We start from the raw sequence: 17,558 nt of genomic DNA, 5'->3' as shown, positions 1-17,558 counted from the left end.
AGCTGCCTTCCAGGGTTGGCTGACTTCATGGGGGTGGAAATCAAGGACTGAGGTGTGGTGGTTTCAGAGTAGCAGCCGTGTTAGTCTGTATTCGCAAAAAGAAAAGGAGTACTTGTGGCACCTTAGAGACTAACCAATTTATTTGAGCATAAGCTGTAGCTCACGAAAGCTTATGCTCTAATAAATCTGTCAGTCTCTAAGGTGCCCCAAGTCCTCCTTTTCTTTCTGAGGTGTGGAGGGGATTGACAAGCCTCCACCGGGGCTGGTCGGGCGGGACGGTGGTGGAGGGAGGGAAGGCTGGCTCCCGCCAGGCAGAGCGGAGAGGAAGTTTCCAAGGAGAGGGGCTGCATTCACCCTGAATCCTGCCCCGAGGGAATGAATTCTGCACCCCCGCCCCCGTGCCCACCTGCCTGTGGCCACGTCCCTAACGCGGCTGGGGCACATCAGGGGGGAGCAGGGCGGGAACGCAGCCCCCAGCCCCAAGGGGACGCGCCGCACGTGGGAAGGCCACCGGCGGCCTCTCTCCCAGGCTCGGTCCCTAGTCCACAGGCCTGGGCCCGGCTCCCCGCAGCGGGGCGGGAACCGCTTCCTCCGCCCCCTGCCGCCAAGGCAGCCGCCGCTTCAGCCTGTCCCGCCCCGCCCCGCCGGGCCGCGCCGCGCCGCGCCCCTCCGCTCCCGCCAGCTCCACCACGTGAGCTGCCTGCCGCGGGGCCCCGCTCTCCGCCCGGCTGCTCGCAGAGAGGCGCGGAGTTGGGGCGGGCGCAGCCGGTCAGCGTCAGGCAGCAGCAGCGCTCGGCCCTCGCCTCCTGCCCTGGGGGCTGTCTAGGGCTAGGCACGGGGCAGACCCCCTCCCCCCTTTCCCTCCCAGGACCATGAGACGCTCCGCGGGGGCTGCCAGCCTTTTGCACGCTGCGGCGCTGCTGCTCGCCGCCTCCTGTGTCGCCGCGCTCGGTAAGTCAGAGCCGTGGGTAACGGTGCGCCCAGAAGGGGCTTTGCCCTGCGTGCCGGCGCCGTGCCCCGAGTGGGACCCGAACCGCCCCCTGCTGGGCCCCTGACGGCTGCTCCCCTCCCACGTGGGTGAAGGGCCCCTGGCAGAGCAAATCACCGGGGAGACCTAGCGGTCTGGCGAGTGCTCCTTGTAGGGGCTGCCCGGACATGGGAAGTGGCCTTAGCTCACCTAGCTCAGTGTTCCTCAACCTTTTCTGGAAGCAGGGACCGGCTTGCTGCCTTCCTAAACTGTGTCCGAGAGATGCCAAGGACCGGTTGCTCAGAAACCTAGCCCTTCGTCCTGGCACAGCTGCCTCGCTGCTGTTCGGGTATCGCTGTACTGAGGTCCCAGTTAAAACGGTCTTGTAATTCCGAAGCCTGGGATAGCCTGGAGAGATGTAAATCCAGCTTTCATTAGAGTCCCGGGAGCCTCTGGTCATGCAGGCTTATAAAAGCATGTTTTCATACCACACGGATACTAATGGGGTGTTAGTCTCTAACTAGAGCAGTCATCATCTTTGTTTTGCACACTGGGGCTTTTTAAGATAAGGGATCAAATACAGGTATAGCAGAAGTGCGTTGTGCCTTTCAAAGACACTTGCAAAAGATGCTTTTCACCATTCTAGGATGATCTAATCTAAGGCGTAGATGGCTACTTTATGTCAAAATCACACTTTGCAATCAGTATTACAGTTTTACAGTGTGCAGAAAGATTTATGATCTGCATTTACTGAGTGATGGTATCATATTTATTGGCTCAGTTGTGCACATCTTATCCACTCTGTAAGTGATGACATGCTAAGCTATGTCCAAATAGAAGTTTTACTCCCTTAGGGAGGGAGGGAATGGACCAGGTTTGCCTTTACCCTCAGGCAATGCCCACTTCAGATGGATTAGCTAAAGTACAAAAAGAAAAGGAGTACTAGTGGCACCTTAGAGACTAACCAATTTATTTGAGCATAAGCTTTCGTGAACTACAGCTCACTTCATCGGAATGCATCCGATGAAGTGAGCTGTAGCTCACGAAAGCTTATGCTCAAATAAATTTGATTCCTCTAAAGGAGACCTCCAACAAAACGGGAGACAAGATTTGACATTTTTGATACTGCTAAAGTGAAAAAACAAATGGAACCCCTTCCCTTTCTTTCCTTAAAAAAAATGCCCATAAACCTTCTTGTATATTGCAAGAAAGCAGAAAAGGAAACAACTCCCCTAGATTTTGTTTTCTTGTTCAGCTTTGAATTCCACTATCCCCTTTTCCCTTCAACAAAGAAAAATACTAATTTATGTGGACACAAAATAGGGAGAGAAGATACTCATATAGGAGATCAGTACAATCAAAACCATAGCTGACAGAAGCAACTGGAACAATGGAACAAGGTGCCTAGATCAAGGTCCTTCTAGTGAACTATCCTAGGGGCCTACACTAGATGTCAGAGAAAGGAGAGGAGGGAGCCATAATATTCCTGGCTGGTTGTGTAGTATAGTGTCATAAATTTGGGGAGGGAGGAAATAGTTTTCCCGATCCCAGCTGAAGATCAGCAAATGCCCTAAGGCGGTGCTACATTTATGGCAAGACTGGTATCTGCTGCTCTTTCTGCGGTTGTGGGATTACTCTTCTATGTAAGGAAGGGCCCTTTTTTGTCTTGGACTGGTCTGGTGCTTATAATAATGTTTCCTTCAAGTGGCTGATCCCTGCAAGTATACAGATTGCTGCCGTCTCACATCAGATGAGTTCTTTAACTCAAGTTGTGAAAGCACCAGATTCAGTCCACACTGATAATAACCCTCTGAAAACACTTACCATAAGGATGGCTGTAAAAAGCTAGACAGATAGAATCCCAGAAAATTACTTTCAAGGAGTCCCACACAAACACAACAATTTTGTTTAAATAAGTAACCAAAATAATCCGCAAAAAAGCAACCTGACATCAGAAACTAAAGTGAAATATCACTTGGTCTAGCAATCCTGAATTGTTTCTCGTCTTACAGATACACAGTCAGTTAAAAAAACAAACCAAAAAAAAAAAACGAGGAGTACTTGTGGCACCTTAGAGACTAACTAACAAATTTATTTGGGTATAAAACTTATGCTCAAATAAATTTGTTAGTCTCTAAGGTGCCACAAGTACTCCTCGGTGTGGTTTTTTTTTGTTTTGTTTTGCTGATACAGACTAACATGGCTACCACTCTGAAACAGTTAGTAAAAGTTTTTACACTGAGTTTACTTTGGTGAAACTGCAATGAAAAATAGAATTAAAAAAGCAGGTGGAGGAATATGACAGGCTTTCAAGTCTCCATTTCAGTAGAAAACAACTCTCCCTTGGATAAAAAAATGCTCTTCTGAAGGAACATATGCCGTATCCTGTCTATTGTCTTTTTTTAATGCATTATGACCCTGTCATACAATGAAACACTGCAGGAGGTTCTGTTTTACCTAAGGAACAGCATGATTTGTCTTTGTAAACCAATATAAAACCCTGGTAAGCAAGCTGACTGGCAAATATTGGTTAAATGTTGAAAGAAGATAGTTCTGTTTTTATTATCTGTATTTTCCATGAACTGTAAAGTAGCATTTTCTCTTTTGAGAAGTGTGATATTTATGAGCTGTGCTTAACTGACTGTGTAGAAAAATAAGCTATTAGCGTCTGATCCAAAGACATTGGAAAGATTCAGATGACTTCAGTGGGCTTTGGATCAGGCCGTTACTATGATATAGTGATGAAATTACAAGTTCTATTCCAAGACGAGTAACATAAAGGAACACTGTCAATGTAAAGACCTTTTTTTATATTAGGTAATTTTAAAACATAGTCAGTTGCTAATAGAGTACCCCTTAAATATTATGTTCTGACTTTTTAAAAATCTAAATTCTGTTCAAAAATGTTGTGCGGGTTTTTCTGCTTTCCTGTTGATGTTTGTCTATTTCAGGAAGGATGAAAATGATTCACTAGTTGACAGTACACTGGAAAGTGTGAAACTGACAGTACTCAAAATGCTGTCAAATACACAAAGTAAATGGGCCATGAGAAAATAGAGAGAAATAGGTTTTCAGACAGAATTGTGATTTCAAGTTGATCGTGTTTTTTTAATCTGCTACTAAGTTATGAATATGCATCAAATATTTAAGGGGAAAACTTTATTAGAAAATTATGGTTTAAAAATAAAAAAAAATCAATTTATGAATGTGTAAAATCCCAGAGATTCAGAGTTATGGTTGCATTTAAAAATAAAAAAGTGGAAATGCAGAGTTAAGTTATATCAGACAAAATTCTGCTCTGTGTTTGAGTCCTCATCCGCCCTACATCCAAAGATAGATAACTGAACATTGACACATTATAAACGTTCAACATTGGCAAAACCAGCCACATACCCCTACTGTACAATGCTATGCTTGACATATGCACATGTGCACTTGCTTGTGAGTTGCTGGTACCAAGCCCTGTGATTGCTCCTGTGATCATGGATTCTCAACTTGGGAGCTTAGGGCCCCAGAGTGGTCACAGCCACCTCCCTTTCTTTATCTCTAGATGGGAGTGAGAAAGAGGTGTCCCTTTCCCCAATGTTTTTATACCTAAGAGTGGCCATACTGAGTCAGACCAATGGTCCATCTAGCCCAGTATCTTGTCTTCTGAAAGTGGCTAGTGCCAGGTGCTTCAGAGGGAATGAACACAGCAGTGCAATTACCTCGTGATCCATCCCCTGTTATCCACTCCCAGCTTCTGGAAAACAGAGGCTAGGGACACCCAGAGCATGGGGTTGCACCCCTGACCATCTTGACTAAAAGCCATTGATGGACCTATCCTCCATGAACTTGTCTATTTCTTTTTTGAACACTGTTATAATTTTGGCCTTCACAACATTCCCTGGCAACAAGTTCCACAGGTTGACTGTGTGTTGTGTGAAGAAATACTTCCTTTAGTTTGTTTTAAACCTGTTGCCTATTAATTTCCTTGGGTGTCCTCTGGTTCTTGTGTTACGTGAAGGAGTGAATAACACTTCATTACTCACTTTCTCCACACCAGTCAAGATTTTATAGACTTCTTTCATATTCCCCCTTAGTCGTCTTTTTTCCAAGCTGAAAAGTCCCAGTCTTTTAAATCTTTTTTCATACAGAAGCTGTTCCATTCCCCTAATCATTTTTGTTGTCCTTCTCTGTACTTTTTCCAATTCTAATATATCTTTTTTCTGTTGTAACATGGTGTCACAGTATCAGAAATTGTTCTGGTTAAACTTTGGAGTACCAGGGTCCTTGCATTCTGAGTTATGTTGGTAGAAGTTGAGTGGCTCAGGGCTGAATCTAGCCTATTTTGTCATTGTCTCCTACCAGTTGCTTCAGTTTTGGTAAAGTTAGATTGGGATTCTGATGAAAACTAACTTCATCCTCACTACCCATAATGTGAGATTATATATAGCACCAGCTCCATGCAACACTTGGATTACTCCTACAGACTCATGCCCTGATCCTGCAAACGCTTCCACATATGCTTAACTTTAAGAGCAGGAGTAATCCTTCAGTCATCATTTCAATCATAACTTCAATCACCAAGTGCTGGTGAGTGATCTGCAGAGGAAAAGAGTCTATTATAGCCTCAACTGCAGAGCTTTAGCACACTCTCAGTTTGAGTGGCCATCACAGTTTAGGATCAGGGCCTTCTTTAATATGCAGAATAAAACACATTGTAAATTTTTCTCCTCTTCGTTTTATGCAAGTGACAGAACTGTGCATATCTCAGACATTTTTGGCCCAGTGAAGCAATTCCGTTGCATTTTGTCTGTCTGTCTACCAGAGCCTGTGGTACAGTAGAACCTCAGAGTTGCAAACACCTCAGTAATGGAGGTTGTTCATAACTCAGAAATGTTTGTAACTCTGAAAAAATGGTATGGTTATTCTTTCAAAAGTTTAAAATTGAACATTGACTTAATGCGGCTTTGAAACTTTACTATGCAGAAGAAAAATGCTGCTTTTATCTGTCTTAATTTAAAAGAAACAAGCACAGAAACTGTTTCCTTACCTGTCAAATCTTTTTTTAAACTTTTCCTTTATTTTTTAGTAGTTTATGTTTAACACAGTACTGTATTATACTTGCTGTGTGCTGTTGTGTACTTCTGGTTCCCAATGAGGCGTGTGGTTGATTGCTTGGTCAGTTCGAAACTCTGGTGTTGTAACTCGAAGATTCTACTGTATAAGGGAGGAATGTTGGGGTTACAGAGAGTCCCTGAAATAGAGGGGGATGGCAGGTTGAGATACAGGGAGGTTGTGGCTGGGATGGAAGAATGCAAGGAGCCAGGTGTGTGCTGTGGGCTTAGCCTACAGAAGCAACAAAGTGCACAACCCTCTAGTTATGCATAGGTTTAACACACATGAAGGTTTCCACTTTCTATATATACGCTATCACACTCAATTTCATCGATACACTCATAGAAATAGCGGTTGGAAATTACTCGGAGAGCCTTTCCACATAAAATTGGAACAACTGACTGATTCTCTGTGTATGAAAGTTTTTGTTTCTGGTCTATCCAAGTTAGCTTGTGTCAGAGATTTGAAACTGCATGTGGTATAGACTACAAGTGTTTTCAGGAAATGGGAATAAATCATCGTGACAGACACCATCTTAGATCCCCACAGGAAACATTCTTTCGTTCAGGCTAGGCCAGCTTGATGCAGCTGATCCACTTCAGCAGAGCAGACCACAAACAGTCATGTTTCAAGATATATCTACAGATGACATTAGCAAAGGGAAACAGCAGAGTGACTGATAAAATAGCTGGTAGATCAGATAATGAATACACTTTTAATAGAATTAAAAGTAGGTCATTCAAAAAGCAGATGATTGAACTTGCATATAAAATGTCATCACTAGAACTTATAAATTGTGGTTATTACATTAGCAGAGATACAACTATTGCAATAAATTAACTTTTAACAGAATTAAAATCCATTCTTTGGACTGTCAGGGAAACTGAAGCTTGACCCTGCTGGCCTCTCTCAGACAAACTCCCCACCCCCTTACACTCTGAGTAAGAACTTCAGGATTGGGTCCTTTCTAGGGGAAAAAAATTTAACTCTGCTCCTATGCTGCTGTTCACGTAACCAGTCTGGGAAATTTCACTGTTGTTGTAAATAAGTATTCTACCCACTACATCAGTCCCATCATAATATCAAAGTGCCTTGCTACACTGCACTTTGAATGGGTACCTTAGGTTTAAAATACAGTTGGAACTAGTTCACCTCACTGATTTGCAAGCCTGATCATTCTGAGATCTTTACTGGGAAGTAAGAATGGAGATTTCATTATTACTAAGCCTGTATTGTATTTCTGAAGTGGATTACAGGACATTGATGTATATTTTATGGTGTATTGTCACATATAATCAGAACTAAACTATCCTTGTCAGAGTAATAAACGGTATGTTTTGCCATGCAGGATCACTGATCTCCTCAATTGTCCTTGTTTTCTTGCTAAGTCACAAAAATCAGTAACCACCAGAAGTCTCCTAATCACTTGTGCAAATTTAGCATTTTCTATTGTGTGCATGTTTGTTTTCTCTCACCTCTTTTCTCTTAACAGTTGTATGTAGCCCATGTGCTAGCACTAGGCTGACCCTGCTGCAGAGAGGAGGCTCAGAAAAGTTAAAACGAATCAATGAAAGCTGTGAAGTTAAAGTGAATTAAACTCTTGTGTGGGTGCTCTGATTCAGAACTGGTTTTAGCTCGCTATAGCTTAATCCTCTTTAGGATTTAATTTATGCTCATTAACTTCACAGCTCTAGTTGATTTGTCTTAACTTTCCTGAGTAGTTGGTTTCTTAACTTTGACTGAATTAGTCATTGAACAGAACTGGTTAAATAAACTGAAATGAAGAAAATATTCTCTCTGCACTTGTAGACGAGGCTACTGCAGTCAAAAGCTGGTTTAGCACATCAACAGATCCTGGTTTCAGGTGCTTAGCCAGTGACTTCCACCAATTCAGTGGTCTGACTTCCTTTAAAACTTGGCAGCAAAAGTGTACAGTATATTCCCAATTATCTGAGTCGCATGGGGAACATGGGTTTCATTTGACTAACTTCAGAGTAACAGCCGTGTTAGTCTGTATTCGCAAAAAGAAAAGGAGTACTTGTGGCACCTTAGAGACTAACCAGTTTATTTGAGCATGAGCTTTCGTGAGCTACTGAGCTGTAGCTCACGAAAGCTCATGCTCAAATAAACTGGTTAGTCTCTAAGGTGCCACAAGTACTCCTTTTCTATTTGACTAACTGGGAGTTTAGATAATTGAGAGGGCAGGAGCCATGCTACCGCCAGGGACTCATTGTCCTGCTCCTCCTCGCAATCCTGGATAGGGGTCTCTGCTCTATTATCCGAACACCCATGTTATCTGTATCCCTTCCTGGTCCCCCAGCATGAGAGACATGCTATAGAGAGCATGTCTCTCATGCTGGGGGACCAGGAAGGGGTTCAGATAATGCAGAGGTTTGGTAATAGGGTTCTGGATAAACAGAAGTGTACTGTGGTTCTTAATATTCTTTTTTATTTAATTAAATAATTTGAACAGATTGTAATAAATGTAACCCTTAACATAAGTTGTTAACTTGAAGATAATTTTAAATAAATATTTTTTTAAATAAACCTATATTTAATTTAAATTTTAAAAAATCCAAATTAAATAACATTCTTCGCTTGCTTGGTTTTTTTGTGTTTGTTTCTAGAGCATTGATTTTTATCCACCCTAATGGGTGGTATATGTGCAGCACCATTCCACACAGCATTTTGATTCAGAGGCACACTCCAAAATCAGTTCCTCCCCTGTTTCCTTGCTGCTGTAACTTGTTACTGGCCAACAAGGAGGCTGTGTAGCCAAGGCTTTGCCCTTTTCCTTGCTCTTCCCAACCACTTCCTTCCCAGCTACTCTAGTTACAGCGGCTCTCCCAAGTCCCCGTTCCAGGCAGGCCACATAGGGTGGTGTTGGTGATTCTCACTCCCATGCATGGGCGTGTAACCCATGTCAGAACATAGTACCAAGGTGGCACAGGTTAATCACTCAGAAGTCAAGAAATTCCACAAGTGAGCATGCATGCTCACCCATTCCTCGGGCCCCCAGTACAGGGCCTGTGATAGTGAGGGGTGGCTTCACTAGTGTCAGTGGAATTGCACAAGTGTAAAATCATTGTAGCCAAAAGAAGAATCAGGCCCTGTATGTTTAATTATTAATGATCACACACTATTTCTCAAATGCAGTAGGCTAGACAGTACAGTACAGTAATTAATATCACTTTTCTGAGTATTAGATACCCGTGTCGCATTTCTGTAGCATTGTTTATTGCTAAACAGGATGCCTGGAAGTCAGTCTTATAAAAATTACACAGCAAACTGTGTGTGCATGTGTGCTTGCTTGTGTGTAATTTGCTTAATCTGTTTTTAAACCTTAACATACGAATTGCCTGTGTGCAGCTGTTACGGAATCACTTGGAAGGGAGAGGTTTAGAGCAGAGATTCCAAACCTTAGGAACATCAGGACCGTTTAAGGGGGATATGCTTGGTTCTTTGTCCTGCTCCTGCCACCTCTAGCCCTCCCTCCCCCCCAGGCAGCTCTTTACAGTATTCTCTCTCACTGCAATCATTATGGAAGGAGGTGGAGGGCAGTGGTTATGTAGCACCAGCAACATGAGAGAAGAGAGAAAGAACATGTGGTAGCCACAGCTTCAGAGATCCTTAAATGAGGAGAGGGACACAGCCCAAAACTGGTGGCGGGAAAGAGAGGGAAGGAACAGCCCCAAACATAGGTGGGGAGTAACAGCCCCATTAAGACATAAGGACTGGAGAGGGGACACACCAAAATGGGAGCTGGAGGGACCACGGGAAAGAGCATGTAGAGAGCGGGAGACCTGAAAAGACAGAAGGGATAAACAGAGAGAGCTGGGAGAGAGGAAGTGAAAAACTGAAAGAATAGGACTGTCTTTTTGTTCTGTGTTTGTATAGTGCCTAGCACAGTGGGCTCCTAGATGCTACAGTAATACAAACAATAAATAAATTTAAAAAATGGGACTAAGAAGGTAAGGAGAAAATGGAGACGTAAGGCCAAATCTGCATCAGAAAAGGTTTGCACCGCTACCACAGCAAATCTTTCCAATGTAGACGAAGCTTCTGATGGCCAAAAAGTGATAAACTACTGTATACCAGTTCTCTGAGCAAAATAAACCCTACTTGCAAAAATACTTTTATGCCAGTATCACTGTTTACACTAGGGCTTTTGCCAATATAGAAGTTTCATTAGAAATTGCACCCCTAACTGACATTACTATTTTGACTGTAGACTTTGCCTAAATCAAATGCAGGAGAGGAGAGAATGTGATGGGGGCCATGAGAGAAAACAAAACCAAAATATTCAGAACCAAAACTAGAAAAAAAAACAAAACAGGGAAAAATCCAAAATGCAAAAATGTAAACCCAGGCAGTCAGAACGTGGCTACATGCAGCAGCTGTGACAGAGCATGAAGTGAAGGGGGAAAGGGAGAAAAAAGAGGCAATTAGTAAAACGGCAGGTGAGCAGGACTCCAACCCATGAAGGACAGGGATCACTGTACTTAAGGAAAGTGGCCCTGATCCTGCTGGAAGGGAAATCAGTGGCAAAATTGCAATAGGACAAGACCCACCCTTTGTGTGACTGTGCTTTCTGCCCTGACCCCAGTCGTGGCCTGCAGTTGGATGTCATGAAGAAAAGATGTGCATGCCCTTGGGACTTGCTCATTCAATTGCAGTACATTATGGTTGCGCAAAAGTGGCTTGTTTTTAATGCTAGAAAAGTTCATTCTTTCACTATTTTCTTTTTTCTTTGAAGGGACTACAAAGACATCCATTCCAACCACAATCGCACAATCCACTTCAAATACTTCAGCATGTGGTAAGTGTCTGATAACCCTTTTCCTGCTGGTACTATATAGGCAAGCACCAAAAATACCCAAACAGAAAAATTAGACAACACTCCATAGACCGCGATTGAAACAGTGCATTTTATGGGGGTATTAACATTTTTGCAATGGGATGGCACAACTAAGAGACCTCCCAAGATAGATTTTTATTTTATTGATAAAATTAAAGGCACCATTCTAGGTAACTTGCTGGCCACAAGCCATGAGCTCCCCAATGCCATAGGAAGAGAAGAATCAAGAAAACAAAATCTAAAGCTCCTTGATTAATTTTCTTCTTGGTCGTTCTGAACTTTAGCAAACACACTCCATTTTAGTGCAGTAGAACAGTGAATAGGCTGTCTTGCAAGCAGTGGATATTTGTTTGAATTTTCCTACTCTGTAGTAGCCTGTGAATGTAAGCAACAGGTGGGAATCCACATGTCATGGGGCAGGGAAAGAGAGAGAAATTTCTGTTAGGATGAGGCTCCAGGGTAGATGCGCCATGGAAACGTGCGCTGTCTCCATGGAGCCTATATCACAAAACACTGCAGTTCAAACAAGATATTGGCAGTAGGAGCGAGCAACTCTGTTAAAGATATACCACCAGCTTTCGTATCCCATTCCTTGGGGAAAGAGCCTTCATACTTGGAGGCCCCCAAATCCTTATTTATAATACAAGTTATTCAGACTTTAATGCTTTATCGTTAGAGGGAGCAAGAGGCTTCATATTGCCAGGTGTATTATGGTAAAATAAGTCAATGTGTATAATTAATGGGTGGGAGCTGTAGACATAGAACCTTATACAGACTAACACGGCTACTACTCTGAAACTTGTAAAACTATGCTTCCCTACCCTAGACCCCTGCCCCATCCTTAGCAGGGCTGAAGGTGTGAATTTTCTATGCAATTTTTAATCTGCTACTAAAACAAATTATCCATCTCATTTGATCTGCAACATTCCAGCCTTGGGTTGTTGCAATGTGACATTATTAAAAGAGAACAAATCATGGCAAGAGAACTGAGAAACTCAGAAGTCGTTTCTTGTGGGAGCTTGGCACAGACATGTTTCACCATGTCAGTAAAAGGTTGGTTGAAAGCTAGCACATCATACCACTTTCCACTGTGTGTTGAAGAAGCATTAGAAAATAATCTGTTGTCATGGCCCTCTGAAATTTTACACTTGAAAGAGGGAAGAGAAGGAAGTCTAGTTTCTTCTACTCTATGTCTATTTTTGTCACTTATTATTTGCTTTAATATCACAAGTAGATTACTACTTATTTATTATTTGGATTGTGGTAGCATGTAGGGGCCTCAGTCATGGACCAGGACCCCTTTGCAAGCTAGGTGCTGTACCAACATGGAAGAAAAAAACAGTCTCTGCCTCAAGGAGCTCTGTAAATCAAGGAGTTGTTATATCTTTGTTAAGAGCTACTTCTAAATCAGTTAATAAGTTCCAAGTACTCCTATTTCTGTGGATCTTGGTGATTACCAAGTAGCCCTGAGATCTGCAGCAATCAGGGAGGTGAGCAGTGGGCTGTGAACATTCTCACTTGGCTCATTACTAGAAATTCCTGTTGGGTCTTGAATATTGTCCTGAAGAATGTGGTGATTCATACAGATAAAACTCCATCTGCACTCTCCATAGCTGTTAGCATTTTGACTTAGGGATTCAATAGTGGGTACAAAAAAAGGGAGAACAGAACATAATTTTACCAAAGCCTGGTAGCCTTGGGTAGTGGTGGAAATGGTGCATGTTTTAATTTCATTGTTTGCAGAATCCCTACTCAGGCATGCAAGCATAGGCATGAATGAAAGAGGAAACAGAGAGATTAGTATCTTACAGGTATCCTGTCTGCAACAGAGCTTGACATCACATATGAAACCATTGTCAAATGTGGATTGTGTTCACACTCTAGATGGTTCTTAAATCCAGGTTTCCTGTAGAGGTACTAGCTTTATTATTATTTGTATTGTGGTAGCAAGTAAAGTAAAGGCCAAAGTCCTATTGTGCTAGGCACCGTACAAACCTAACAAAAAGACCATTTCTGCTCAAACAGTTTACAATCTAGGTAAGCTTTAAGAGCTTGTCTCCACTTACCAGAGGATCGATGCATGACTGGGGGTCAATTTATCTGGTCTAGTGAAGACGCACTAAATCAATTGCTGATCACTCTCCCGTCAACTCCGGTACTCCACCGGAATGAGAAACATAAGGTAAATCGTCAGGAGAGTTTCTCCCATCAACCCAGCACAGTGTAGATGCCGCAAAAGGTTGACCTAATCTACATCAACTCCAGCTATGTTATTCACGTAGCTGGAGTTGCGTAACTTAGGTCAGCTGAGCCCTGTAGTGTAGACCTGCCCTAACACACACACTCACACCCCGTTTGAAACAGATTCGTAGATTTTAAGGACAGAAGGGACCACTGTCATCCTCTGGTCTGACCTCCTGCATAACAGAACTTCCCTGAATTAATTAGTGATTCAACTCCAAATCTTGTCATTTAGTTTTTCGTTAGAATAAGTTTTTTACAGTGTTGAAAAATTTTTCTACTTGCTAGCAGTGAATAGAAGAATCCTGTTTCCTTGAGAGAAAATAGGACTGGTTTTATTTTAAGAGGCAATCACAGTGATAATTATTAAACATGTCATACTGTGGTGCTTAAAATTATGGATGCATCTGGATGTATCACTAGATCTTTACACACTTGTGGTGAGTCGGAATATGCACTAAAAATTAGTATTCAGAATTGATACCTTCTTTATTCACCCTAAATATTTGACTGAAAGTGTCCAATATATCTTTAAACGCAGGTAACCTGTAATGCTTATGAATTGTGATTCATCTTTTAAAAATAAAACAAAATCATATGACATTTAATTGCATTATTAGTTGTTTTCCCTTTTTAAGTAATAAATATGAAATAATGCAATCTAGGTATGTTTATCATTATGCATATCAGAGTACAGCTGGACTTTTAGGGGAAAATGAACAGGCAAAGTAGAAAGATAAAAGGACAGATGTTTTTCTTCTGTTGCTCTCTGATGTTCTTTCATCTTGGATTGGTTGGTAAAATACTACGGGTAAGATTTTTTTTTTTTTCCAAAACACAAAAGAAGAGTTGGGTGCCCAGTTCAGATTGACTTTCACTAATTCCCTTTTGTGCCTCTGAAAAGCTCACCGTTCACGTCTGGAAATGATTGAAACTAAATAAACTGCAAGAGGCTGGCGTATAAAAATATACCTCTTTTCTGCAAAAAAAAGGCTTACTGTGTCACTGAGCACTATCGTCTTGGTACAATGAGAAAAAACGTTCAGAATGGGACCGGGAGTGCAAACATGCCAAGGGACTTTATCAAAATCCCTTTGAATAAGAGCACAGACATTTTTGGGGGGTGACTCAAGGTTTGTGTATTGTGGTTCAGTGTGTCTGCTCATGGCCTAGGAACCACATCTGTGTAATCCTCTCTCTCTCTCTCTCTATATATATATATATATAATATATAGGCCATGAGCAGACACACTGAACCACATATATATATTACTACACATTATTCAATTTGGCATGTTTGGAAGTGATGGACTTTTAAGAAATAAAAGCCTATGACTCCTGTTTTGTTTTATCTTTTGGAGTAGGAGAGCAGTTAGCACTGCTGTATGATAGAACTCTATATGTCTGAAGATCTTCCTAGGAGGATGTCTGAAACCTTCCTGTAACAGGTTTCAGAGTAACAGCCGTGTTAGTCTGTATTCGCAAAAAGAAAAGGAAAAGGAGTACTTGTGGCACCTTAGAGACTAACCAATTTATTTGAGCATGAGCTTTCGTGAGCTACAGCTCACTTCATCAGATGCATACCGTGGAAACTGCAGCAGACTTTATATATACACAGAGAATATGAAACAATACCTCCTCCCACCCCACTGTCCTGCTGGTAATAGCTTATCTAAAGTAATCGTCAGGTTAGGCCATTTCCAGCACAAATCCAGGTTTTCTCACCCTCCACCCCCCACACAAATTCACTCTCCTGCTGGTGATAGCCCATCCAAAGTGACAACTCTTTACACAATGTGCATGATAATGAAGTTAGGCCATTTCCTGCACAAATCCAGGTTCTCTCACTCCCTCACCCCCCTCCAAAAAACCAATCGGAGAACACTTCAATCTCTCTGGTCACGCAATCACAGACATGAAGGTCGCTATCTTAAAACAAAAAAACTTCAAATCCAGACTCCAGCGAGAAACTGCTGAATTGGAATTCATTTGCAAATTGGATACTATTAATTTAGGCTTAAATAGAGACTGGGAGTGGCTAAGTCATTATGCAAGGTAGCCTATTTCCTCTTGTTTTTTCCTACCCCCCCCCCCCCCCGATGTTCTGGTTTAACTTGGATTTAAACTTGGAGAGTGATCAGTTTGGACGAGCTATTACCAGCAGGAGAGTGAGTCTGTGTGTGTATGGGGGTGGGTTTTTGGAGGGGGGTGAGGGAGTGAGAGAACCTGGATTTGTGCAGGAAATGGCCTAACTTCATTATCATGCACATTGTGTAAAGAGTTGTCACTTTGGATGGGCTATCACCAGCAGGAGAGTGAATTTGTGTGGGGGGTGGAGGGTGAGAAAACCTGGATTTGTGCTGGAAATGGCCTAACCTGACGATTACTTTAGATAAGCTATTACCAGCAGGACAGTGGGGTGGGAGGAGGTATTGTTTCATATTCTCTGTGTATATATAAAGTCTGCTGCAGTTTCCACGGTATGCATCTGATGAAGTGAGCTGTAGCTCACGAAAGCTCATGCTCAAATAAATTGGTTAGTCTCTAAGGTGCCACAAGTACTCCTTTTCTTCCTGTAACAAGGAGCCAGTTAGGAGACACTGCTCCAGTTCAGCCCCAGAATTCAGTAAAGAACATGTCGTTCATTTGAAAAGAAGCTACATGGCTCCTTCAAAGAAAGACAATCTGCATTGCCAGCCAGCATCGTCTTTGCTCTCTCCGTGGTTGGGGTTCAAGAGTACAGCCTGCACATCGTATAGGAGACATAGCCAGAGTGGAGTTGTTGGGGTGGCACGTGTTGGGGAGAGGTTTATTTGTGGGTATTGAAGAAAAATCAGCATCTGTGGGGTGATCCAAAGACCACTGGAATCAGTGGGAGTCCTTCTGTTGATTCAGTGAGCTTTGGATCAGGACATTAGGACACACCAACAGCTCCAATTTCTGTTAATGGGACTTGCACAAAGACATCAAGTGTAGATTATAAACCAGTGTTTCACCATGTATTAATTATGTGGCAGAGGGAGCTGCAGCCAGGCACTCTGCCATCTGCAAGTCAAAACAAGATGTAAGCAATAGGTAACTGAGGTTTTGTAATGCATTTTAATGCCAAAAAAACCTTGATTTTTACGTCTAAGCATACTTGGATTTATTGGTATTTTTTTCTTCCTTTTAGATAAAAATGTCACTCTCACAACTATTTCAGGTGAGTTAAATTTCTAAACTGTGTGATAACCCTTTTTAATTATGCTTTAAGCTTTTTAATGGTGCAGTCAAGTTCTTAATCATTACTAATTTTGCTGTTGTTAAAAAAAATCCTTCAGTTGATCTGGTTGGAGTTCATATATTATGCCCTTTAAATTACGTATAAATAGTGCTATGATTTTCTATTTTTGTTTATATAATATTTGATTGGTTGAACCACTTACTGTTTTGGATTAATCTGTGAAATACAGTTTATTGCATATGACCCTGATTCCATGACAGGATTCATTATCTTAGAGGTGAAAGAGCATATGGTATTGCTAGAATGGCTGAAAGTTGAGCACGCTATTGTCTAGATTGGTCTCTAGCTTCTATACGTACCTCCTTCAGTTGCTCATGATTTTCTCAAACAAATTTCTTGTGTGTGAGTGGGGGAACACTGAATAGAAACAGCTGAGTTATTTTTGAGTTTTTAATGGGGAAAAAACCTTACGTGCTTCTCCCTATATGTTCTGATGAAACATTTTGTACAGTGATTACTCAAACGACTGGAGCTACAAAGTTCAGGGTTGCTCTCTTTTGTATCTTTGGAGCTCACTGAAACCAAGGAATAAGCCAAGTTTCAAGAAAGCGGTTGAATAATTTTAAAAATTAACATTAGAGATTTCTTGCATTTTAGAATTTAGCTGCATGTGCTCGAATTTGCTTTGTGTTAATCTGCATATAGAATCCTAGTTTATATACTATAGAATATTATTTAACAGATATGTAAAGAGAGACCATATTTTAAGGAGTATGGGCATATGCATAAGAGAACAGAATTACAGTTAGGTTTCAACTTTACCATTTCATGAAATTCGGTGTTTGATTTATTAACCTGAGCATTGTAGCGGTGACCCAAGATGGTTGTATGGAATATATGTTAATTTTGTCTTTTTCATGACTGAATAACTGCCATAATTAATATTTCCATTTCTGTTTCCTCTGTGGTGAAAAGTACAGTGAACATCGTATAGAAAAGTACAGTGAACATTAGTATAAGAAATCCATCCTTTATATTGTTGTATTTTTTATTCCAAATGACTTCAGAACACTTTTAAAACACAGGAATCACTTCACCCACCACTGAAATTCAGACACCTATGGGGTGAGACATCACCGTTATTTATTGTTGCATAGGAACACTAGGTC

General features: G+C 41.7%; 1 protein-coding gene across 1 annotated transcript in view; it reads left to right on the top strand.

Moving 5' to 3' along the window:
* Window positions 1-680: 680 nt before the first annotated feature.
* The window catches only part of TMEM123 (transmembrane protein 123), a 35,353-nt gene continuing 18,475 nt past the window's right edge, over window positions 681-17,558 (top strand). Inside the window, exons 1-3 of the mRNA XM_077808623.1 lie at window positions 681-951; window positions 10,824-10,886; window positions 16,339-16,368. Of these exons, the coding sequence (XP_077664749.1) occupies window positions 873-951; window positions 10,824-10,886; window positions 16,339-16,368 (172 nt within the window). The 5' untranslated portion in view covers window positions 681-872. The remainder of the gene's footprint in view (window positions 952-10,823; window positions 10,887-16,338; window positions 16,369-17,558) is intronic.

This window comes from Eretmochelys imbricata, chromosome 1 (genome assembly GCF_965152235.1).
Source record: "Eretmochelys imbricata isolate rEreImb1 chromosome 1, rEreImb1.hap1, whole genome shotgun sequence".
NCBI lineage: Eukaryota > Metazoa > Chordata > Testudines > Cheloniidae > Eretmochelys > Eretmochelys imbricata.
The sequence above is the reverse complement of the archived record's forward strand: the minus strand, read 5'-3'. Positions and strand labels throughout refer to the sequence as shown.